This window comes from Pristiophorus japonicus, chromosome 6, assembly GCF_044704955.1.
Source record: "Pristiophorus japonicus isolate sPriJap1 chromosome 6, sPriJap1.hap1, whole genome shotgun sequence".
NCBI lineage: Eukaryota > Metazoa > Chordata > Chondrichthyes > Pristiophoridae > Pristiophorus > Pristiophorus japonicus.
This window is the reverse complement of record NC_091982.1, coordinates 193,594,510-193,620,789: the sequence shown is the minus strand read 5'-3', so window position 1 is coordinate 193,620,789 and position 26,280 is coordinate 193,594,510. Positions and strand designations below refer to the sequence as shown.

At 44.7% G+C, this 26,280-nt stretch overlaps 1 protein-coding gene across 1 annotated transcript in view; it reads left to right on the top strand.

Moving 5' to 3' along the window:
- LOC139265339 (uncharacterized) overlaps positions 1 to 26,280 on the top strand; it is a 514,006-nt gene that overhangs the window by 298,345 nt on the left and 189,381 nt on the right. Inside the window, exons 11-12 of the mRNA XM_070882307.1 lie at positions 649 to 713; positions 20,891 to 21,031. Coding sequence (XP_070738408.1) covers positions 649 to 713; positions 20,891 to 21,031 — 206 coding nt within the window. The remainder of the gene's footprint in view (positions 1 to 648; positions 714 to 20,890; positions 21,032 to 26,280) is intronic.

Genomic DNA, 26,280 nt, shown 5'->3' with positions numbered 1-26,280 from the left:
TGGACAGATTATTCGTTATATAATAGTCAGCAGACGGTTTTATTACTAGCGCATTAATAATTATTTGGTTGCAGTTTGGAAAAAATGACTTTTCTGTGTATTTATCACATGTTAAATGAGTTCCCATGGTTGTCATATAATATGGAAAGTGGGATATCTCAGCCAGGAAAATGTGACACTAATTTAAAACAAAGAACTTAAAAATACCAAAAATCGCACAAAATATGACTTGTGATTATAAACTGACGATTGTAAGAAATATCGACATTCTAAATACCAGAAACTTCCTATTTGCTTATTTAACAGCAAAGAAATACGCTGACTTGATAAATAAACAATGAGTATTTCTTTATTCACATTAAAATTGCATTTTGTACTGCATTTTGATCTGGGGAATTATATTGTTAGCATACAGGATGTAAACCAATAGTACCATTATGCATACATCTTTGGGATAAAGATTTGGGTGATTGAATTCAGGCATCACCCATTGGTGAGATCGACATAATCATAAATGGTATTCATGGGATACAAATTATTGTGATCTTTTATTACTTAAAAATGTATTACATTTGTTCTATTGGCACTGTGTGTTTTTATACTTCATTTTGCAGGACATAAGATGTTCTGTTTCTTTTCTTGTGTAAGGTAATGTGGTTCCGCCGAGCGGTCACTGGAGGACTCACGACTTGTGCTATACTGAATATTCTCTGGTAGGCCTTCAAATATACGCTTGTGTGAAACTCAAATCATTTATTTTTGAAGCAACTACAGTTTTTATTGTCTTCTAATATACCTTCACATAAGTGTAACATGGCCCCTGTAAAAGTCAGAAAGATTGGAGTTTATATAGTGGCAATGCATTTTTTTTAATACATTTGGGATAAAGACAAAATAGTGACAGAAATATCTCTTTCCTGGGATCTCAGCTGTCCAAACTTCAGACACATTATCAGTTACTGTTTTTGTGTACATCTTAATAAGAATATAAGAAATAGGAATAGGAGCAGGATATACGGCCCCTCGAGCCTGCTCCGCCATTCAATAAGACCATGGCTGATCTGATCATGGACTCAGCTCCATTTCCCCGCACGCTCCCCATAACCCCTTATCCCCTTATCGCTCAAGAAACTGTCTATTTCTGTTTTAAATTTATTCAATGTCCCAGCTTCCACAGCTCTCTGAGGCAGCAAATTCCACAGATTTACAACCCTCTGAGAGAAGAAATTTCTCCTCATCTCTGTTTTAAATGGGTGGCCCCTTATTCTAAGATTATGCCCTCTAGTTCTAGTCTCCCCCATCAGTGGAACCATCCTCTCTGCATCCACCTTGTCAAGCCCCCTCATAATCTTATGCGTTTCGATAAGATCACCTCTCATTCTTCTGAACTTCAATGAGTAGAGGCCCAACCTACTCAACCTTTCCTCATAGGTCAACCCCCTCATCCCCGGAATCAACCTAGTGAACCTCCTCTGAACTGCCTCCAAAGCAAATATATAATTTCGTAAATATGGAAACCAAAACTGCACGCAGTATTCCAAGTGTGGCCTCACCAATACCTTGTATAGCTGTAGCAAGACTTCCGTGCTTTTATATTCCATCCCCTTTGCAATAAAGGCCAAGATACCATTGGCCTTCCTGATCACTTGCTGTACCTGCATACTATCCTTCTGTGTTTCATGCACAAGTACCTCCAGGTCCCTCTGTACTGCGGCACTTTGCAATCTTCCTCCATTTAAATAATAACTTGCTCTTTGATTTTTTTTCTGCCAAAGTGCATGACCGCACACTTTCCAACATTATACTCCATCTGCCAAATTTTAGCCCACTCACTTAGCCTGTCTATGTCTTTTTGCAGATTTTTTGTGTCCTCCTCACACATAGCTTTTCCACCTATCTTTGTATTGTCAGCAAACTTGGATACGTTACACTCAGTCCCTACTGCCAAGTCGTTAATATAGATTGTAAATAGTTGGGGTCCCAGCACTGAACCCTGCGGCACCCCACTCGTTACTGGTTGCCAACCAGAAAATGAACCATTTATCCCGACTCTCTGTTTTCTGTTAGTTAGCCAATCCTCTACCAATGCTAATATTATTTCCCCCAACCTCGTGAACTTTTATCTTGTGCAGTCACCTTTTATATGGCACCTTGTCAAATGCTTCTGGAAGTCCAAATACACCACATCCACTGATTCCCCTTTATTCAACCTGTTCGTTTCATCCTCAAAGAACTCCAGCAAATTTGACAAACATGACTTCCCCTTTATAAATCCATGCTGACTCTGCCTGACTGAATTTTGCTTATCCAAATGTCCTGCTACTGCTTCTTTAATAATGGACTCCAACATTTTCCCAACCACAGATGTTAGGCTAACTGGTCTATAGTTTCCTGCTTTTTGTCTGCCTCCTTTTTTAAATAGGGACGTTACATTTGCAGTTTTCTAATCTGCAGGGACCTCCCCAGAATCCAGGAAATTTTGGTAAATTACAACCAATGCATCCACTATCCCTGCTACTACTTCTCTTAAGACCCTAGGATGCAAGCCATCATGTCCAGGGGATTTATCTGCCTTTAGTCCCATTATCTTACTGAGTACCACCTCCTTAGTGATTGTGATTGTGTTAAGTTCCTGCCCGCTACAGCCCCTTGACTATCCACTGTTGGAATATTGTTAGTGTAAAGACTAATGCAAAATATTTGTTCAGAGTTTCTGCCATTGCCACGTTCCCCATTACTAGTTCCCCGATCTCGTCCTCTAAGGGACCAACATTTACTTTAGCCACTCTTTTCCTTTTTATATACCTATAGAAACTCTTGCTATCTGTTTTTATATTTTGTGCGAGTTTACTTTCATAGTCTATCTTCCCTTTCTTAATCTTTTTTTTAGTCATTCTTTGCTCGCTTTTAAAAGCTTCCCAGTCTTCTGTCCTCCCAGTTGTTTTACCACTTTGTATGTCCTTATTTTTAATTAGATAACATCCTTTTATTTCTTTAGTTAGCCACAGATGGCTATCTTTTCTCTTACACCCTTTGCTCCTCACTGGAATATATTTTTCTTGAGAGTTGTGAAATTTCTCCTTAAATATACACCACTGTTCATCAACCGTCCTACATTTTAATCTATTTTCCCAGTCCACTTTACCCAACTCTGCCCTCATACTTTCATAGTCTCCTTTATTTAAGCTGAGTACGCTGGTTAGAGATCCAACTTTCTCACCCTCCATCTGAATTTGAAATTCAATCATGCTATGATCACTCATTCCGAGCGGATCCTTTACTTTGAAATTATTAATTAATCCTGTCTCATTACACAGGACCAGATCTAGGATAGCCTGTCCTCTGGTTGGTTCCGTTACATACTGCTCAAGGAACCTGTCCCTTACGCACTTTATGAACTCCTCCTCAAGCCTACCCTGACCAATTTGATTTGTCCAATCAATATGGAAGTTAAAATCACCCATGATTATTTCTGTTCCCTTTTTACAAACCCCCACTATTTCCTGGTTTATGCTCCGACCAACAGAGTTGCTACTGTTAGGGGGCCTATATACTACGTCCACCAGTGACTTTTTCCCCTTATTGTTCCATATCTCCACCCAAACTGTTTCAACACCCTTATTATTTGAGCCAATATCGTTTCTTACTATTGCAGTGATTCCATCCTTTATTAGTAGAGCTACCCCACCTCTTTTTCCTTTCTGTCTATCCTTCCGGATTGTCAAGTACCCCTAAATATTTAATTCAATTCCCAGTCCTGGTCATCTTGCAACTACGTCTCTGTAATGGCTATCAGATCATATCCATTTGTCTCAGTTTGTGCTGTCAACTCGTCTATTTTGTTACAAATGCTACATGCATTTAGACAAAATGCCTTTAAGTTTGTTTTTTTGCCTTTTTTCCTGCTTCTTTCCTCTCTCCTTCAAACTCACTTTCTTTATTTTTGCTTTCTACTTCCAGCTTTACTCTCCTTCCTACTGAATCTATTTTCAGGTTCCCATCCCCCTGCCAAGCCAGTTTAAACCCTCCCCAACAGCACTAATAAAGCCCCCCGCGGGGATATTGGTCCCGGCTCTGTATTATAACACAATGTTGAAACTGCAAAAAGTGCATGGCCTAGTAATTGGTTCGTGCCAGCCTGCCAAAACCTGTCGGAATAGGTAGGTCGAAGCCCAATATCTGGTATCTGACTCAATATTGGGTGTCTAACTAATCTGACTATTTGTTAAAAAGCCCAGCTGTGGGACTGCTAGCCAACTAAAATATGTTTTCCCTTTGGCCTCCATTGCTCTCTGTTGTTCGATGCTACTGGACTTTTCTCAGCTTCCGTTTGCCCACCTTGCGCTTGCAGCTCAGCACCTTCTGTGGCCTGTTCCAGACTCCAAAATCTCCACAAACCTGCTGGTTGATTCCCGATGTGCAACGTCACTAGAGATTGACTCATGTTATTTGAATGATCAAACCTCAGTTTCGCAATTGACTCACTATTTAGATGAGCAGATGTTAACTCGTCTCTATTGTCCTTACAAAAGCAGTGTACGCCACAATGTGGACCCATTAATGGCTTTCAACATTTATCGGCAATTAGGTTTCCTATTTTTTACCGTCAGTTGTGACCAGCCATGTATTGTTATCACTGTCACTTTTTATTAATGAAGTTTTCGGTAGATTTTGAAAGGCCGTTCTATTTTATCCTTATTTACTAGCTACATTTGTCTGTTATTTATTAATGTCACTTAAAAAGGGCTTAAATTGGTCATACACAGATGCGTGTTTGTTGCCAGGATCTCAGATCTCTGCAGGTGTTCTCTGATATTAAATATAGATTCTAATTAGGTCTCACGGTGATTTTTTTTCATGATCATATTAATTTACATGGAGCATAGATCAATGGATAATCTTATCTTTGTGATGGGAGGTCAATTTGAATATTTTCCAGATAGATGGTTTATTTTAGCTAAAAGGTTTCTTAACTAAGTGTGATGGATGAGTCCTCTATGAAATCTCATCTTCCTACAAAACAACAAAAAGGCTGGATTGTTTCCAGTAGTACCCACCTTCCATTGGATACTTATTGTTACATATACAGGTGCAGCGTTGAGAATCCGGAACCCTTGGGACCGAGGCCGTTCCAGATTCCAGGCTTTTCCGGACTTTTAATCATTTTTCTGACATCACGAATCTGGAAACACCCGAACCCTGGTGGGGGCGGGCCCCACCGAGGAGGAGGTGTTCGGGCGGGCCCCACCGAGGAGGAGGTGTTCGGGCGGGCCCCACCGAGGAGGAGGTGTTCGGGCGGGCCCCGCCGAGGAGGAGGTGTTTGGGCAGGCCCTGCCGAGAAGGAGGTGTTTGGGCGGGCCTCACGAGTGAGGAGGAAGTGTTCGGGCGGGCCCCACCGAGGAGGAGGTGTTCGGGCGGGCCCCACCGAGGAGGAGGTGTTTGGGCGGGCCCCGCCGAGGAGGAGGTGTTTGGGCGGGCCCCGCCGAGGAGGAGGTGTTTGGGCGGGCCCTGCCGAGGACGAGGTGTTTGGGCGGGCCCCGCCGAGGAGGAGGTGTTTGGGCGGGCCTCACGAGTGAGGAGGAAGTGTTCGGGCGGGCCAGCGATGAGCGGGGCGAGGCAAAACCCGAGGTCGGCAGTTTCAGAGGGTGTGGATTCCGCAACATTTTACGGATTCCAGACAACCTTGCCACCGATCAGTCCAGAATCTGAAACTCCGGATTTGCGACACTGCGCCTGTATTAGCTCTGCAAAGGAACCGGAAAATATAATTTGTCAAGATAATGATTATGGGTGATTGTCACTTTCCAAGTACTGTATTTTGTGTCTTTATGTCTGGAATAATAATATGCTGACACTCTTGAAAATTAAACATGTTCTAAAGATAAACATACTGAATCATTCTTGAGCAAAACTGTAATCAAAACCAATAGTTTAAAAAAAATACAATAACTGTACGTAAAACGATTACGTTTTTGATGTTCCACTGCCAGTGCTCAGCCTCACTAGCAGTGAGCACAAATCAGAGAATCAGAATTACAGAATTATAGGAGGTCGTTTGCCTTGAGTAATTAGAATCTAGACCAGAGGTGGGCAATTATTTGGGCTGGAGGGCCACTTAACAAGTTTTGGTGAGCTGTTGCGGGCTGCCCACCATTGTTCCCCCGAAGGCATGTGGCTGCACAGTCACACAACAGTCGCACGGGCCAGTACAGCCGCTCCCCAGTTTCTGCCACTAGATGAGTTACTGCACATGCGCGGCTGCATAGCAGCCAGCTGCACAGCAAATTTAAAGGGACCATGTGCAAAAAAACTTCGAGGGTACATTGCATAAACATAAATTCAGATAGTAGTCAGATGCTATCTTAAATACACAACATGTATTCGATACTGCTTAGAAATGAATCAAAAATAAATGTTGAGAATGATCTCTTTAAATCAGTTGGCTGTGAAATAGAACTGTCCCCTCTTTAGAGCCTGTGTCGGCATCAATTCCCCACCTCAGACATCCTTGTATCCCTCTGCAAAGACTACTAATGCCGTCCCAATTGGTGCGAGATGAGAACTCCCCTACCGTTGTACTCTGGATACTGGGAGAGGAAAGATGCAGTGCCGGTCACTTTCTTCGGTAAAATAGTTGTTGAAATGAGCAGCCATGACGCCACTCTAAAATGGATAGGGCATATTCGAGTACGCAGTGCATTCTGGGTGCAGACAGCCACCATCGGGGCCCAGAATCATGGAATGGATCCTTTTAAAATCGGGCCAAGTAGAATCGCTTTTGCAAATTATTAATTTGAATGAACTATTACTATGTTTTTTCCTTGGCAACAGTACAGGTCTGTCTCTGACCCATGAGGTGAAAGTGCAGCTCGAGTTCTGGCTTGCGTTCTATTTCTGTCCCATCCAGCGGGCTGGATAGAATGAATTGGCGGGCCGGATATGGCCCGTGGGCCATATTTTGCCCACCACTGATCTAGACCTAAATGAGCAATTTGTTCTGCACTGGTTGCAGTTGGGATTTTTCCAAACTGACAATGAAACCTCATCTCCCTCAAAGACAATGCTTCTATTGAATGTTATGCAGCATCCTGGGAGGGAGCTCGGTCAGCTCATCGCCTAGATTGGCTAGGTATGTAGTGCATTTGTCCTCCACCCCAGTTCACAAACTCTACTCTCGTCACCGATTCCATCCACCTCTCCGACAATGTCTCAGACTATTAACAATCTCAGCATCCTTTTCAAACCCGAACTGAGGTTCCAGCCCCATATACACTTTTATTGCAAAAACAGCATACTTCCATCTCCATAACATTGCCTGCCTCTGCCCCTGCTTAGCCCATCTGCCACTGAAACCTTCATCCATGCCTTGATCGCCTCCACACTTGACTATTTCTATTCTCTCCTGGCTGCACCCACCACCCCCCCCCCCCCCACCCCACACCCCCATCCTCCAACCACTGTAAACTTCGGCTCATCAGAAACTCTGCCTATATCCTAACCCACACCATATTCCAATCACACACCACCCCTGTGCTCGCTAACCTACATTGGCTCCCGGTCCCTCAATGCCTCTGTTTAAAATTCTAATCCTTTTTAAATCCTTTAGTTTCCTCATGTTCCCTATCCTATAGAACCTCATGTTCCCTATCCTATGGATCCTCATGTCCCTATCCTATGGATCCTCATGTCCCTATCCTATGGATCCTCATGTTCCCTATCCTTTGGAACCTCATGTTCCCTATTCTATGGATCTCCGTGTTCCCTATTCTATGGATCCTCATGTTCCCTATCCTATAGAACCTCATGTTCTCTATCCTATAGAACCTCATGTTCCCTATCCTGTGGATCATCATGTTCCCTATCCTATAGAACCTCATGTTTCCTATCCTTTGGAACCTCCTGCAGCCCAACAACCACCCCACCTGAACTCTCCATTCCTCTGACGTTGGCCTTTTGTGCATCCCCTTTCTTAAACATCTCTTATTTTCCCTTAACTCCATCCCTTTTGCACACTGTCTTATTTTCACTTTAGTTCGGCTATCAGTCAGAGAAAAAGATTAAATCCACGCTTCAGAGTCTTGCTGAAAAAAATCTATAAAATCCATAACAATGACTTTTGCTTAGCCCTAAATGTAGGCTCTGCATTGAACCTTGTTTACTTCTGTCCCAATTGGTTAATTTATTACTGATGGAGCAGCTGATAGCTCTTGTAATTTAATGGGGCCAAAAAGTGTCAAAACTTTTTGACAGAAGCATTGGAGAGGTTTGGCAGGAATATCAACAGCTGAAACAAACAACTGGAAATGCTGCAGATTAGTCTTGTACTTCAGGGCTTTCAAGAATAATCTCTTTTAGACATAGCCTTGATATATTGGGTAATAAATATAAGGAGAAAAGCACATAAAAATGCAATTATATGGCTTCTTGAACAAAATAGCTGTTCTCTCGCCCTCCAAAAATGAATGTAGCACCTCTTCTCTATTAATGACTCCACTTATCCCACATCTACAGACTCATCCTAAATTAGAGATGAAGTGAAGCCCACTCACACATTTCCTGCATACAATTCAATAATTAGCCAATGAATTGTTCGATTTACAAAAAATATTTGTGAATGGAGTTCTCAACAAACAACAATAAGTTCCACTGGGAATTAGAGTTCCAATTTAATTACAGTAAAGATGTATAAGGTTTGATAAACCATCAACACATGTATTACCCAACAGATAGGGAAAGATTTTCAATTTGCCGCCTTGAAATCGATGGAAATTAAAATTGGGTGTTTTCTATATTGGATGACTGATCTGCAATGGCAGTATTATGCCCAGGTGGAAAGCAGAAAATCCAACTTGTAGTGTTCCCAACGTAAATCCTAAACATATAAAGAGAGATGTTCCTAGATCCATATCCTGGTGCAATGGTGAACCAGTGTACTGGAAATCTTCCCTATAAATGCAAAATACACAAAACAATTTTCATCAATTTACAATTTTCCCTTCTTAACTTTTACATGCAGCTCAAAATGTATAAAAGTGTAAAAGAAAAGTGTGGGAATGGGAGCAGCACAGAATGGAGGAAAGGAGGGTGAGGTAACTGTTAAGTCCTGATTCTAATGTACTGACTTACACGAGACACATGCTGAAGTCAAGGTCACTCAGGACCTGCACCTTTAATTCCAGCTCTCCTGTGCTGCACTTGCCTGAGACCTCCCTTTATATATCTTAGTGGGACAGGTATGGAGTGTCTCCTGCAAGTGCACCCCTGGTGGTAAGGTATGCTTATTGTTACAGGTCATATCCAGTTACAGTCATGTATAGCATGGTAAGATACAGTTATATACAGTAATATGAGATACATGACATCACCCTCCCCCAAGGTCTTATTGCCTTTATAGATTCAGTCTCAGGTGGTCTGTGCTCTCGCATGGAGCGTCTTAGTTGTGGTTCAGTTGTTTGCCTTGATGCCTGTTTTTCGTTCCGTGTGATTGCTGGTATCTCGCCTGGGCTGTCTGTTTCGCTCGGTGTGATTGCTGGTATCTCACCTGGGCTGTCTGTTGATACTGCCCTTTCCTCAGGTTGTTCCACCTGTCTGTCCACCAGGTGTGGTGTGAGTTCCACATTGTAGTCTGCCCCTGGTTCTTCAGTGTTATCAGTGAATCTACTTTTTACTTGGTCTACATGCCTCCGGCAGGTTTGACCATTGTCCATTTGTACAACCAGTAGCTTGTTTCCCTCTTTGTCTGTTACTGTCCCTGCAAGCCATTTGGGACCCCGGCCATAGTTTAGCACAAACACTTTGTCCCCTATCTCATTCCACCTCCCCCTCGAATTTTGCTCATGGTACTCAGTTGGCTTTTGACGCTTTCATGCATGTCTGGGAGGATTAACGAGAGCCTGGTCTTTAAGGTTCGTTTCATCAATAGTTGCACGGGGGGAACCCCAGTCAACAAATGCGGACGAGATCTGTATGCCAGCAGCAGTCGCGACAGGCGGCTCTGCAGCGTGGGACCTTGGATTCTGAGCATGCCTTGTTTAATGATCTGCACTGCTCGCTCCGCCTGGCCATTGGAGGCCGGCTTGAAAGGTGTAGTCTTAACGTGATTTATACCATGGTCAACTATAAAATCGTGAAATTCTGCGCTGGTGAAGCACGGACCATTATCACTGATCAATATGTCAGGAATGCCGTGCGTTGTAAACATGGTTCTAAGGCTCTCCACAGTGGTGGAGGTGGTGCTCGAGTTTAAAATGGTGCACTCGATCCATTTTGAAAAAGCATCAATGACTACAGGGAACATTTTGCCCATGAATGGGCCCGCATAGTCTACATGCACCCGCGACCACGGTTTGGTGGGCCAGGGGCTTAGGGGGCCTCCCTGGGGGCATTACTGAGTTGGGCACAAATGGTGCACAAATGGAGCTCCAAGTCCGCATCAATGCCAGGCCACCAGACATGAGATCTGGCTATGGCCTTCATAAGGACGATCCCCGGGTGCTCGCGATGGAGCTCCCGGACAAACGCCTCTCTGCCTCGTAAGGGCATAACTACTTGGCTGCCCCACATCAGGCAGTCTGCCTGTAGTGAGAGTTCATGCATGCGCCCATGGAAGGCTTTGACCTCCTCGGGGCAGGCATCGCGAGCCTCTGCCCAGTCACTGGTTAAAACGCATCGTTTACTAGAGATAACGTGGGGGTCGCTGGTCGTCCAGGCTCTGATTTGGCGAGCCGCCACGGGCGAACCTATGGATTCAAAGGCATTGATTGCCATGACCATCTCACAGTCCTGTTCTTCGGACCCTTCTGTGGTTGCCAGGGGTAGCCTGCTAAGCGCGTCGGCATAGTTGTCTGTGCCTGGTCTGTGCCTTATTGTGTAGTCATAAGCCGCCAGTATGAGTGCCCAGTGCTGAATGCACGCCGAGGCGTTGGCGTTGATTGCCTTGCACTCGGATAGTAGGGACGTGAGAGGTTTGTGGTCAGTTTCTAACGCGAACTTGGCCCCCAAAAGCTATTGGTGCATCTTTTTGACACCGTACACGCACGCGAGCGCCTCCTTCTCAACCATACCGTACTCGCGCTCCGCCCGCGAAAGTGACCTGGAGGCATAAGCAATGGGCTGCAATTTACCCCCATTGACGTGCTGTAAAAGGCACCCGACCCCGTACGCTGACGCATCACACGTAAGGACTAACTTTTTACCTGGGTCAAAAAAGGCTAAAACACTCTTGGAACATAGAAGGTTGCGTACCTTATTGAAGACGCGTTCTTGGACGTTACCCCAAAACCAATCGCACCCCTTTCTGAGTAGCACGTGGAGAGGCTCCAGCAGTGTGCTCAAGTTCTGCATAAAGTTCCCAAAGTAATTGAGTAGCCCGATAAAGGCGCGCAGTTCCGAGACATTCCGGGACCTGGGTGCCAGGCGAATCGCTTCGGTTTTGGATTCGGTTGGGCGGATTCCATCAGCAGCAATCCTTCTGCCCAAAAATTCAACCTCAGACGCGAGAAACAGACACTTGAATTTGTTAACTCTTAGGCCTACCCGATCCAATCGACTTACTACTTCCTCAAGATTGCGGAGATGAGAGTCGGTGTCCCTGCCTGTGATGAGTATGCCATCTTGAAACACAACCGTCCCCGGGATGGACTTGAGCAGACTCTCCATGTTGGGCTGGACTATAGCAGCTGCCGACCTGATGCCGAATGGGCATCGATTGTACACAAAAAGGCCTCGATGTGTGTTGATGGTGGTGAGTAGCTTAGACTCTTCGGTCAGTTCTTGCGTCATATACGCAGATGTGAGGTCAAGTTTCGAGAAAAGTTTTCCTCCAGCCAACGTGGCAAATAAGTCCTCCGCTCTGGGCAGCGGGTATTGGTCCTGTAGGGAGACTCTGTTTATGGTAGCCTTGTAATCCCCACAGATTCGCACGGATCCATCAGGCTTCATGACAGGGACGATGGGGCTTGCCCAGTCGCTGAATTCCACGGGAGAAATTATGCCTTCCCGCAGAAGCCGGTCCAGTTCATTTTCAGTCTTTTCCCTCATCACATAAGGCACAGCTCTAGCCTTGTGATGGACCGGTCTGGCATTCTGTATGATGTAGATTCTAAATTTGGCCCCTTTGAAGGTGCCCACACCTGGCTGAAAGAGATGTTCAAAACGGCTTCGAACTGTTGAGCAGGAGGTCCGTTCCTCTGATGACATGGCGTGACCATCATCCCATTTCCAATTAAGTTCTGCTAGCCAGCTTCTCCCCAACAGGGTTGGGAGATCCCCGGGGACAATCCTCAGGGGAAGTCGGTTCACCATCCCTTTGTGTGTGACTGAGAGCATGGCGCTGCCAAGGACTGGGACGATTTCTTTTGTATAAGTCCTTAGTTTGGTGTCGATCAAACGTCGGTCCCCTGCAGTCAGAATCAGGGGAAGTCATAACGGGGAACAAAGAAATGGCAGACCAATTGAACAAGTACTTTGGTTCGGTATTCACTAAGGAAGACACAAACAACCTTCCAGATGTAAAAGAGGTCAGAGGGTCTAGTAAGGAGGAGAAACTGAGGGAAATCTTTATTAGTCGGGAAATTGTGTTGGGGAAATTGATGGGATTGAAGGCCGATAAATCCCCAGGGCCTGATGGACTGCATCCCAGAGTACTTAAGGAGGTGGCCTTGGAAATAGCGGATGCATTGACAGTCATTTTCCAACATTCCATTGACTCTGGATCAGTTCCAATCGAGTGGAGGATAGCCAATGTAACCCCACTTTTTAAAAAAGGAGGGAGAGAGAAAACAGGGAATTATAGACCGGTCAGCCTGACCTCAGTAGTGGGTAAAATGATGGAATCAATTATTAAGGATGTCATAGCAGCGCATTTGGAAAATGGTGAGATGATAGGTCCAAGTCAGCATGGATTTGTGAAAGGGAAATCATGCTTGACAAATCTTCTGGAATTTTTTGAGGATGTTTCCAGTAAAGTGGACAAAGGAGAACCAGTTGATGTGGTATATTTGGACTTTCAGAAGGCTTTCGACAAGGTCCCACACAAGAGATTAATGTGCAAAGTTAAAGCACATGGGATTGGGGGTAGTGTGCTGACGTGGATTGAGAACTGGTTGTCAGACAGGAAGCAAAGAGTAGGAGTAAATGGGTACTTTTCAGAATGGCAGGCAGTGACTAGTTGGGTACCGCAAGGTTCTGTGCTGGGGCCCCAGCTGTTTACATTGTACATTAATGATTTAGACGAGGGGATTAAATGTAGTATCTCCAAATTTGCGGATGACACGAAGTTGGGTGGCAGTGTGAGCTGCGAGGAGGATGCTATGAGGCTGCAGAGTGACTTGGATAGGTTAGGTGAGTGGGCAAATGAATGGCAGATGAAGTATAATGTGGATAAATGTGAGGTTATCCACTTTGGTGGTAAAAACAGAGAGACAGACTATTATCTGAATGGTGACAGATTAGGAAAAGGGAAGGTGCAACGAGACCTGGGTGTCATGGTACATCAGTCATTGAAGGTTGGCATGCAGGTACAGCAGGCGGTTAAGAAAGCAAATGGCATGTTGGCCTTCATAGCGAGGGGATTTGAGTACAGGGGCAGGGAGGTGTTGCTACAGTTGTACAGGGCCTTGGTGAGGCCACACCTGGAGTATTGTGTACAGTTTTGGTCTCCTAACTTGAGGAAGGACATTCTTGCTATTGAGGGAGTGCAGCGAAGGTTCACCAGACTGATTCCCGGGATGGCGGGACTGACCTATCAAGAAAGACTGGATCAACTGGGCTTGTATTCACTGGAGTTCAGAAGAATGAGAGGGGACCTCATAGAAACATTTAAAATTCTGACGGGTTTAGACAGGTTAGATGCAGGAAGAATGTTCCCAATGTTGGGGAAGTCCAGAACCAGGAGTCACAGTCTAAGGATAAGGGGTAAGCCATTTAGGACCGAGATGAGGAGAAACTTCTTCACCCAGAGAGTGGTGAACCTGTGGAATTCTCTACCACAGAAAGTAGTTGAGGCCAATTCACTAAATATATTCAAAAGGGATTTAGATGAAGTCCTTACTACTCGAGGGATCAAGGGGTATGGCGAGAAAGCAGGAAGGGGGTACTGAAGTTTCATGTTCAGCCATGAACTCATTGAATAGCGGTGCAGGCTAGAAGGGCTGAATGGTCTGCTCCTGCACCTATTTTCTATGTTTCTATGTTTCTATGTTTGCGTGAAGACCTGAAGCTAATATCATCTACCAGGACTTGTACACTTAACAGCACTCAACTTTTATGGCACTGCACTGTATAATTGTTTTTTCTATATTTGTTCTTAGGACGTTGGCAACACTGGCAATGCACTATTAATTCCCTGCTCCGAGTTCTCTTGCGGGCATTCAGAGTCAGTCTCACAGGCCGCATTCTTGCCAACCGATGCGAGTCCCGGGCGGTCGGTGATGGGTGGTGACCCCGTTCCTGACTCCAGCCCACACTGTGTGAAGAATCTTCCCTAGATTGGGCTTGTTAAGCCCACCCTGCAAGGTTCCCGTCCAATTAAAAGGAAGCAGGCCTGATGGCGTCATTTGATGATGGATCATCAGCTGGTTTCCTTAAAGGGACCATGCCCACATTCATTTTGCTAGATGTTCTGTCAGTGTTCTGCAGCATTGAGGAGCACTGGACTGCACCCAGGTTCTCAATTACTCCCTCCAGATGCTATGGAGGGAGTCACAGCGCGCAGGGAGGTTCTCTTTTCTTCCAATGAGCGGAAGAGACCTCCCCAGGACACCAACGCAGCCTGGAGGGCACAAGCAAGGATGTCGTCAGGAGGACCTGGCTGCAGTGGTGCAAACCTTTCAATGATCTAATTGAAAGATCATTGAAAGGTTACTGCAAAGCCACACTCAACCTCATCCTGCTGTGCCACTCATCACATCCCCATCACTCTGTCTTCCCTGCCCTATTCCTGCACATCCTTACTCACACCAACTTACCTTGCACCTCCACCCATTCCTCTCTCCATCTACATTATCACACCCCAATCTCACACCCACCCTTATCCTTGTCCAATCATGCCAACGAACAACACACAAGGGTAGGCACTTGGTCTTTTAGCCAATGTTCATGTCGAGTTTCTGCTAATGTGCTGTCAAATATTTAAATCTTTATTTTGAATACTCCGCGTTCTTGGACAGATTTGTATGAACCTTTGGAAGTGGTTTAGTGAGTTGTAGTGAATGGTGAGATATAAAGGTACCCCCTTCCCCCCCCCCTGCAATGGTGATGTGTGAAAGGAATGGCTTGGGCATTTCAGAGGTGCTTTATGGTACTGGTGTGGGGTGATGGCAGCCTGGCGCATCATGTGGCAGCCAGGGTGGATAGCATCAAGTGAAGTAAATGTGGCCATGGTGAGGCCATTCCAGACAGCAATGTGTGTCCTGTGCAGCATCAGGTGATTGCGAAGAACTTTGGTGTTGTTGGTAATGCTGGTGTGTTTAGTGATGTTGATGTTGGGGCTGATAGTGGTGGGATTCTGAGGACCAAGGTGAGATTTTCTCAAGGGCACCAATGCTGCTGGAATAGATGGCATACAGCTCAAAAGTGTCTTCTAAATCCTCAAGGTTTCAGCTTCTGAGATTGGAAAGTGAACAGCTGTGAAATGGTAGCTTTTATACCACTTCTGAATAGCTGTCAACTAGTCAAAGCAATTGAGAGTCATTGAGAACCCGACACATATACGTTACGTGAAGCCTGAGCGACAGGAAGCTCCTGACAAAATTGGAAAAATGGTAAGCACCTGGTAAAATTCTTTTAAAATGCCTTTAAAGTACCTCTTAATGATGTTAGTTGGCTGACCTACCGCTTGATGTTGGGTCTGTGAACCGCAGCCAGACCTGGCACTTTGGAAACTGACAAGGAGGCGGGTTCAGAGCCCCACTGTCAATCACGGCCATGTTGACAGCGGCGTCGCCTCCAAAGCCACACTCACAGGGCTGGCAAGATTCTGGCCATTATGTGAGAATGAACGCACGTGTAAGGCAAACCATGTAGGGGTGACAGGTTCTGTTCTCTGAAAAACATTATTGAATCACTTGGAATTTTACCGCAGTCCAGCAGCTTAGGGTTGCCATCTCTTAAAGTTCACAACTTGCCACAGGTGGGATCTGAACCCTAGTTCATTACCATAACCACTAGGTTGGTGTACTCATAATATCACTCAAACTTCTGTCCAAGAATGTATTCATCAAGTCACTGCAGGGGAATTCATTCACTTTGGTATTAATGCCAGGCAGCAGCAGAATACAGTCATACATTCTGCCCTCCTAGATCTTTTCAAGGAAGAATCTGAAGTCACCAAATTGTCATGTGGGTGGCAATGTATCTATTGTATCTGTAAGCACTCTAGTAATGACTCCACAAGGCAAGGTATTGTACTTGATCTGTGGTGACCTTCGTCCATTTATTACAGCTCCTGAGTGAGGGTACAGCATGGTGAGCACCCTTTTATACCTGGTTACCTGTCGTGTATAGGTGACCCCTAGGTCTCCACCAGTTGCACCCTCTGGTGGTACAAGCATAGTGTATACAGTGTGAAGGTACATCCAGTAGTCTTATGTAACTGTACACTGAGTGTACAGGGAGTATATTATACATACACAACAGTATCCCTCACTGCCATGGTCAGGACCCCTCAGAGAGTTGCAAGAACAGCTGAGGCACAGTTCAACAAGCCACCTGCTTCGACTAAAGTCCTGTCTTACTGCTTCACAGTCTCCATGGAGTCGAGAGCTGAAGTTGTTGACTATGGCAAACAGTGCATATGTCATCTGCTTGATGCAGGCATGCACAACTGATTGACGAATGTTGCTAATGTTACCTGCTGCAGCCTGGTATGACCACAGTACATTAAAATTTAGGGATGTTATTATGGTGGTGTTTAAATCTGCTGATTATGATCATGAGTTGTAATTGTCCACTAATTAAAATATTGTAATATAATTCAACTTCCAGAAATGAAACAAGATTAAGTACATTTTCATTTTTCAAAGCAAAAGCTTGACACAAAACACGTCCAATTACTCTGTGCCTCTCTGGTTATAATAGTCGACCCTAATTAAGTATGTCACAAAAAACAGTAGTAGACAATCAGAGATCTAAGCTTGGTTCTAGCGTTTAATTAAAATTGATCCATCTAACATGGTGCCTGAATTGCTCAAATTGTTATTTCCTGAAATAAATTAATGAGAAAGAAGATAAAATTGTCACCCAGTACAATAATAAAAAAATTTCATAATAAAGGTAGTGTTGCTTGCCTGTTCTGTACTGCCACACATATACTGATGGATTTTATGCCTTTATTATGATCCCATGTAGTTAATGATCATACCTATTGACATCTGGTTCTCAAGGAATTCATTTTGTAATAAGTGCACTTTATTTTTTTAACAAAAAAAACATATGGGGGCTGTTTTGTAATAGTGTTGATACACTTACAAATTGTCACCTGTGAATATTACATTTAAAGTCTTGTTAATATTTTCTTTGAGAAAAAAATTATTTTGGTGGAAACATTTGTCACTCAAAATGGGACAAAAAGGGAAGTCAGTGGCCTTAAAAGGACAACAATGACACTAGCCAATCTCTCGTGACATTGCAGGTGGGGAGCCAATTCCAAGTGTAACATTCAGTTGAAATGGCAATTGAGAACGGGGACAGGGCATGCAGATGTTTACATTATGGGTTTGGCCATAGGAATTTACAGTGGAAAAAGATGCCAGGAAAGATTTGCATATATAAGATTCTTACTCGTCTGTCTCCTGTGGTGTTGCACAGAGGGAGTCGAGGCCATATGTAATCTTCAGGTGAAGTGGGGTTAGAGGACAGAAGTCATTACATTCTATCGTTATTTTTATATTTCAATTATAAATTCCCTCTCTCTTAACTCCCTCTCTTCCAGCACATGCATTCTCACTGCCTTCTTTCTTTCGTTCTTTCACTCAACCCCCTCCCTCTATCTCTCCTCCCCCTCTTCACTCAGTCTCCCTTCAGTCTCTTACTCCTCCTTCAAACATCTGCAAAGGGATATAGACAGGCTAAATGAGTGGGCAAAAATTTGGCAGATGGAGTATAATGTGGGAAAATGTGAGGTTATCCACTTTAGCACAAAAATAGAAATGCAAATTATAATTTAAATGGAGAAAAATTGCAAAGTGCTGCAGTACAGAGAGACCTGGGGGTCCTTGTGCATGAAACAGAAAAAGTTAGTATGCAGGTACAGCAAGTAATCAGGAAGGCAAATGGAATGCTGGCCTTAATTGCAAGGGGGATGGAATATAAAAGCAGAGAAGTCCTGCTACAACGGGGTATTGGTAAGGCCACATCTGGAGTACTGTATACAGTTTTGGTCTACGTATTTAAGGAAGAATATACTTGCTTGGAGGCTGTTCAGAGAAGGTTCACTAGGTTGATTCTGGAGATAAGGGGATTGGCTTATGAAGATAGGTTGAGTAGGTTGGGCCTATACATATTGGAGTTCAGAAGAAGGAGAGGTGATCATATCGATACATATAAGATAATGAGGGGGCTCGACAAGGTGGATGCAGAGAAGATATTTCCACTCATAGGGGAAACTAAAAGTAGGGGACATAATCTTAGAAAAAGGGGCCAACCATTTGAAACTGAGATGAGGAGAAATTTATTCTCTATGGAATTCTCTGCCCCAAAGTACTATGGAGGCTGGGTCATTGAATATATTTAAGGCGGAGATAGACAGATTTTTGAGCGACTAGGGTTTAAAGGGTTATGGGGAGTGGGCAGGGAAGTGGAGCTGAGTCCATGATCAGATCAGCCATGATCTTATTGAATGGCGGAGCAGGCTCGAGGGGCCTACTCCTGCTCCTAGTTCTTATGTTCTTATGTTCTTGCATCCTTTTTTTGTCTCACATACCCTTTTCACGCTTTCAACCACCTTTGCTCTCTTTCACTCAACCCATGCTCTCTTTCGCTCAGACTCTCTATCTCAACCCCACCCCCCCCTCCCCCTGCTCGCCCCAATACTCAACCCCCTCACTCTCTCAAACTCCTCTTAGTCAGGACTAACTCCATTAATCAGGAAATTGATGGGATTGAAGGCCGATAAATCCCCAGGACCTGATAGTCTGCATTCCAAAGGAAGTGACCCTAGAAATAGTGGATGCATTGGTGGTAATTTTCCAACATTCTATAGACTCTGGATCAGTTCCTATGGTTTGGAGGGTAGCAAATGTAACCCCATTTTTTAAAAAAGGAGGGAGAGAGAAAACAGAATTATAGACCGGTTAGCCTGACATCGGTAGTGGGGAAAATGTTGGAATCAGTGATTAAAGATGTAATAGCAGCGCATTTGGAAAGCAGTGACAGGATCGGTCCAAGTCAGCATGGATTTATGAAACGGAAATCATGTTTGACAAATCTTCTAGAATTTTTTGAGGATGTAACTAGTAGAGTGGACAAGGGAGAACCAGTGGATGTGGTGTATTTGGACTTTCAAAAGGCTTTTGACAAGGTCCCATACAAGAGATTAGAGTGCAAAATTAAAGCACGTGTTATTGGGGGTAATGTATTGACGTGGATAGAGAACTGGTTGGCAGACAGGAAGCAGAGAGTAGGAATAAACGGGTCCTTTTCAGAATGGCAGGCAGTGACTAGTGGGATATCGCAAGGTTCAGTGCTGGGACCTCAGCTATTTAAAATATACATTAATGATTTAGACAAAGGAATTGAATGTAATATCTCCAAGTTTGCAGATGACCCTAAGCTGGGTGGCAGTGTGAGCTGTGAGGAGGATGATAAGAGGCTGCAGGGTGACTTGGACAGGTTAGGTGAGTGGTCAAATGCATGGCAGATGCAGTACAATGTGGATAAGTGTGAAGTTATCCACTTTGATGGCAAAAACAGGAAGGCAGAATATTATCTGAATGGTGACAGATTAGAAAAAGGGGAGGTGCAACGAGACCTGGGTGTCATGGTACATCAGTCATTGAAAGTTGGCATGCAGGTACAGCAGGTGGTGAAGAAGGCAAATGGCATGTTGGCCTTCATAGCGAGAGGATTTGCGTATAGGAGCAGGGAGGTCTTACTGCAGTTGACTGATTCCCGGGATGGCAGGACTGACATATGAAGAAAGACTGGATCGACTAGGCTTGTATTCACTAGAATTTAGAAGAATGAAAGGGGACCTCATAGAAACATATAAGATTCTGACGGGATTGGACAGGTTAGATGCAGGAAGAATGTTCCCGATGTTGGGGAAGTCCAGAACCAGGGGTCACAGTCTAACGATAAGGGGTAAGCTATTTAGGACTGAGATGAGGAGAAACTTCTTCACTCAGAGAATTGTGAACCTGTGGAATTCTCTACCACAGAAAGTTGTTGAGGCCAGTTCGTTCGATATATTCAAAAGGGAGTTAGATGTGACCCTTATGGCTAAAGGGATCAAATGGTCTGGAGAGAAAGCAGGAATGGGGTACTGAAGTTGCATGATCAGCCATGATCATATTTAATGGTGATGCAGGCTCGAAGGGCCAAATAGCCTACTCCTGCACCTATTTTCTATGTTTCTATGTTTCCTCTCTTATGCTTGTCTCTTTTCTGTCTCTCAGTGCTCTCTCTCAACTCTCTTCTCTCTGCTCAATATGCTGTCTCCTCCTTTCCTCTGTTACCTTCTATTTCGAGCTCTTTCTCTCAAGGCTTTGAGCTTAAATTCGATAGTGCCTGATAGCATACGTGAAATGGTTAGTACACTGGACTCAAAGCAATGGAGGCGGCAGCACTGATGGTCTGAATCATTCGGTCTTCGCATTTGGTGTTTGAGGTGATTGTGGTAAAACGAAAGAGTTTTTAGATTCGTGAATTAATCTCTATTACCTTTCTCTTGTAGGTGTTGGGCCGTATTGGACATTGTTCCCCAGACGTCTGTGCGGAAAGTTCTATTTGATGGAGGCTTGAACACCAGCGTGCCTGTCACACGCCAAATGGTACATGGCTACATAATCATCTACTCTAATATATCTTTGGAAGCGTAAGTAATCTATAATATTTATCTAATAATAGTTAGCGTATATTATTTTACAAAAACATTTGCTGTTTATTTTCTGTCAAATATGATAAAGTAACAAGGTAATTTTGAGTGGCTGCAAAATGTTTGAAAAAATAAAAAAGAAGCTCCTTTGCATATCTTCAACTACAGATTTTTTTAGTAATGGCTAAAATTTTGTCGGGTACTGTATTTTTTTTTAAATTGCTGCATGGTGTTAGAATTTGTACTTTTCCGATTTAAAAAAAAAGTTGTCCATTAAAATGTTTATTGTGTATCTGAATTGGAAATAGATGTGTTAAAATATTTCTTCTATATTCTATCCCTTGGCGACATTATCTGAAAACACAACTCCCAGCTCTACCTCACCACCATCACTCTCATCCCCTCCACTGCCATTGTGTTGTCAGACTGGTTGTCCGACATCCAGTCCTGGATGAGCAGAGTTTCCCAACAATTATACATTGGGCCTCCACCACAAACTCTGTTCCCTGGCCATTGTCACAGGCTGAACCAGACAGTTCACAATTTCGGCACCCTATTTCACTGAGTTGAGCTTCTGACACCACATCCTCTCCATCACAAAGACCACCTGCTTCCACCTCTGTAATATCGCCTGTCACTGCCCCTGCCTTAGCCCATCTGCTGCTGAAACCCTCGTACATGCTTTTGTTATCTCCAGACTTAACTACTCAAATAGTCTTCTGGCCAGCCTCCCATCTTGCAGCCTCCACAAACCTAAGCTCATCCAAATCTCTGCTGCTCCTATTCTCTAACTCAAACCAAGTCCCATTCACCCATCACCCCGCTGCTTACTGACCTACATTGTCCACTGGTGCAACAACACCTAGATTTTAAAATTCTTATCCTCGTAGTTCAATCCCTCCATGGCCTTTTCCCTCCCTATCTGTGTAACCTACTCCAGCCCTACAACCCTCCAATAATTTGCATTCCTCCAACTCTGGCCTTTTGTGCATTCCCTGCTTCCTTTGCCCCACCATTGGCGGGCATGTCTTTAGCTGTCTAGAACTTGAGCTCTGGAATTTCCTCCCTAAACCACTCTGCCTCTCCATCTTTCTCCCCTCCTTTAAGACAATTCTTAAAACCTATCTCTTTGACCAAGCATTTGGTCCTTATGTCTCCTAATGTCTCCTTCTTTGGCTCAGTGTCAAATATTGTCTGATTGCACTCCTATGAAGTGTCTTGAGATGTTTTACTACATTAAAGGTGCTAAATAAATGCAAGTTGTTGTTGCTGGATACCATCATTCATACAATTGTGTTACTAAGAGAATGTTTTTTTTAGGTAGCACAAAACAGAGGTATTAGTTTAATTGTTAATTAAAATGAGAACATTCACTAGAATGTAAACCTGCCAAGCAGTACTGCTTGTAAGCACCAAGCAGATCCCATAATCTCTTAATATTCTATGAGCCCAAAATTTGGGGGGCAGGAAAGCAGCACAGTCCTGGTGGGATGGCCGAAAGTTTGGGTGGAATCCAAAGTCGCTGCAGCTCATCGCTCTGACTAAGCAGGAGATAAGTGACGCTTTGAAAGCCCATATCAATAGTCCCTATCCACGGTCCACCAGTCTCTCCAAGGCGAAACTCACGTTGGAGCCCAGAGTTTGAGAAATCGAGAGTTGTATTCATCTTTGCTGCTTTTGCCAGTTCATTGAAACATTTCCTACAATGAATCCAGATCCTGGGGGTGATGCTAATGGAATTGACCATATTTATCCCCTCCCTCCAGACCTGATGTATGTCGGCTTTGGCAATCCTTATCCCACTGCTGGAAAACAGAACATCTCTCCTTGCCCTCACCTCATTCCGCTAAGAGGCATCTGAGAGCTTGGGGGTGGGCCTTGCAACTCATTGGTGGGAAGCTCCACTTTCCTAAAGTATCATGGAGCAATCTGGCAGCAGTGAATAAGAACAAGAACATAAGAAATAGGAGCAGGAGTAGGCCATACGGCCGCTCGAGCCTGCTCCGCCATTCAGTAAGATCATGGCTGATCTGATCATGGACTCAGCTCCACTTCCCCGCCCACTCTTTTGGAGAATGCATTTCGACATTAAATATGCCTCTGGAGGCCTACTGGAAATCCCACCCGGAATGTTGGCGGATTTCCTGCCGCAATGCGATCACATTGGCAGCCCGCCACTCGAATGTAACTGAGGCCCAGGAGTTAACGTAGTCCAGGCCTGAAACTGATGACATTTGCCGTATTTGGTACTCAACCTGCCCATCCGTGCCCAGTCCGTTAAAATGTGACCAGACTTCAGTAAGAGCTGTTGAGATGTTCTTAGGCTAGGGGTTAAAATTATTAGAACAAAATAGCACAGTTTTATATTGTATTTAACAATTACGATGTCTGGTCCGGAAACACGTGAATCTGACACTAATTGCAATAGTGGAATCATATTGCATCTTCACATTAATGAGCTTAAGATCACTAAAAAAAATACAAAATTGGAAAAACTGAAAAAAATAATGAAACAACAACAACTTGTATTTATATAGCGCCTTTAACATAGTGAAACGTTCCAAGGCACGTCACAGGAATATTATGATAAAAATTTGACATCGAACTGCATAAGTAGAAATTAGCACAAGTGACCAAAAGCTTGGTCAAAGAGGTAGGTTTTGTTATGCTCCTAATAAAGGATGAAACTGAGTACTGTGTACAAGGACAAGTGTGATCTTGGCTCCTTTAATGCGACTCCAGAGAGCAGGTACCTCGTGGGTGGTCTGCTTCTATACCGTGCTCCCAAGAGATGCTGGGATCCCTTGGGACTCCAATAGGTAGGCCCTCTGGTGGTAGTGTAATACAGGTTACAAAGGGTTAAATACACAACATCACTCCCCCCGTGAAGTTAACAGCACACTTGATAACAAGGTGAGATGATCTGGGGCTTTTCGTTCCATTGTCGATCGTCTCGGTACAAATGTGGGTGTGGGTGAGTTGGTTAGTTCTTCATTGGGCTGTTGGGCAGCCGGCCTTGCCAGGCTGCTGGGGATGGTGAGTTTGGCTTCGTGGTCAACTATGATGTCAGTTGCAACTTGTGTGTGTGTGTGTTGTAGGGTCAAAGTTGGTGGTGTCTTCTTCGGGTTGTTCGTAGCTGTTGGTGAACCGTAATGTGATTTGGTCCAAATGTTTTCTGTGGGTTTGGCCATTGGCCAATTTGACCTGAAACACCCTATTCTCCTCTTTGGCTGTGACCGTGCCAGCAAGCCATTTGGAACCATGTCCATAATTGAGCACAAACACAGGATCATTGATCTCAATATCGCGTGACAAATTTGCGCGGTCATGGTACACACTTTGTTGATGCCGCCTGCCCTCCATGTAATCATGGAAATCCGGGTGGACAAGAGAGAGCCTTGATTTTAGCGCCCTTTTCATGAGCAGCTCGGCTGGGGGAACCCCGGTGAGTGAGTGGGGTCTGGTGGTACGGCAGCTGAGCAGCACTCGGGACAGCCGGATCTGCAGGGAGCCTTCCGACACACATTTCAAGCTTTCCTTGATGGTCTGAACTGCCTGTTTTGCCTGGCCGTTGGATGCAGGCTTGAATGGGACAGATGTGACGAGTTTGATCCCATTGCGGATCATGAATTCTTTGAATTCAGCACTGGTGAAGCACGGCCCATTGTCGCTGACTAGGACATCAGGCAAGCCATGCGTGGCAAACATGGCTCATAGGCTTTCAATAGTGGCCGTGGATGTGCTTACAGACATTATCGTACATTCAATCCATTTTGAGTCAGCGTCCACGACAACCAAAAACATTTTGCCTAGAAATGGGCCCGCATAGTCCACGTGGATCCTTGAGCATGGTTTGGAGGGCCACAACCACAAACTTAACGGTGCCTCTCTGGGTGCATTGCACAGCTAAGAGCACGCGTGACTCTAAATCTGAGTCGATGCCGGACCACCACACATGGGATCTGGCTATGGCTTTCATCATTACAATGACTGGGTGGGTGCTGTGCAGTTCACAAATGAACGTATCTCTGCCTTTCTTGGGCAAGACCACGCGATTGCACCACAGCAGACAGTCCGCCTGCAAGGACATTTTGTCTTTGCGTCTGTGGAACGGCTTAATCGCCTCCTGCATCTCCGCTGGGACACTGGACCAGCTCCCATGGAGGACACAGTTTTTTTTACCAAGGACAGTAAAGGATCCAGGTTGGTCCAGGTCCTGATCTGGTGGGCCATAAGGGGGGATTTTTCATTCTCGAATGCCTCCACGACCATGAGCAAGTCTACTGGCTGTGCCATTTCCACCCCGATGGTGGGAAATGGCAGCCTACTGAGAGCATCTGCACAGTTCTCTGTGCCCGGTCTGTGGCGGATTACATAGTTGTATGCCAACAGCGTGAGTGCCCATCTTTGGATGCGGGCAGAGGCATTGGTGTTAATCCCTTTGCTCTAAGAGAACAACAATATGAGCGGTTTGTGTTCAGTTTCAAGCTCAAACTTGAGGCCAAATAAGTACTAGTGCATTTTCTTTACCCTGTAACCGCATGTCAGAGCCTCTTTTTTTCAATCATGCTGTAGGCCCTTTCGGCCTTGGATGCATACGCGACCGGTTGCAAGATCCCCGATTCGTTAGCCTATTGTAACGCACACCCGACCCCGTATGACAACGCATCGCATGCTAACACTAATCTTTTACAAGGGTTATACATGACAAGCAGTTTGTTTGAACACAACAGATTTCTGGCTTTCTTAATGGCAACCTCTTGTGAACTCCCCCATACCCAGTCGTCTCCCTTGCGCAGTAGCGCATGTAGGGGTTCCAGCAGGGTAGGAAATTACCGAAATAGTTAAGAAGTCCCAGGAACGACTGCAGCTCCGTTACGTTCTGTGGTCTCAGCACATTCTTGATGGCCTCCGTCTTGGCGTCGGTGGATCTGATGCCGTCTGCCGCGATTCTTCCCAAGAACTCGACCTCCTGTGCCAGGAAAACAAACTTCGAGCGTTTCAACCTGAGTCCCACGCGATCCAACTGACTAAGAACCTCTTCCAGATTATTCAAGTGCTCCATGGTGTCCCGACCTGTAACCAGTATGTTGTCCTGGAAAACCACGGTGCGAGGAACCGACTTTAGCAGGCTCTCCCTGTTCCATTGGAAGATTGCCGTGGCCGACAAAATCCCGAACGGGCATCTGTTATAGATGAACAGACCTTTGTGCGTGTTGATGCAGGTGAGCCTTTCGAAGACTCCTCCA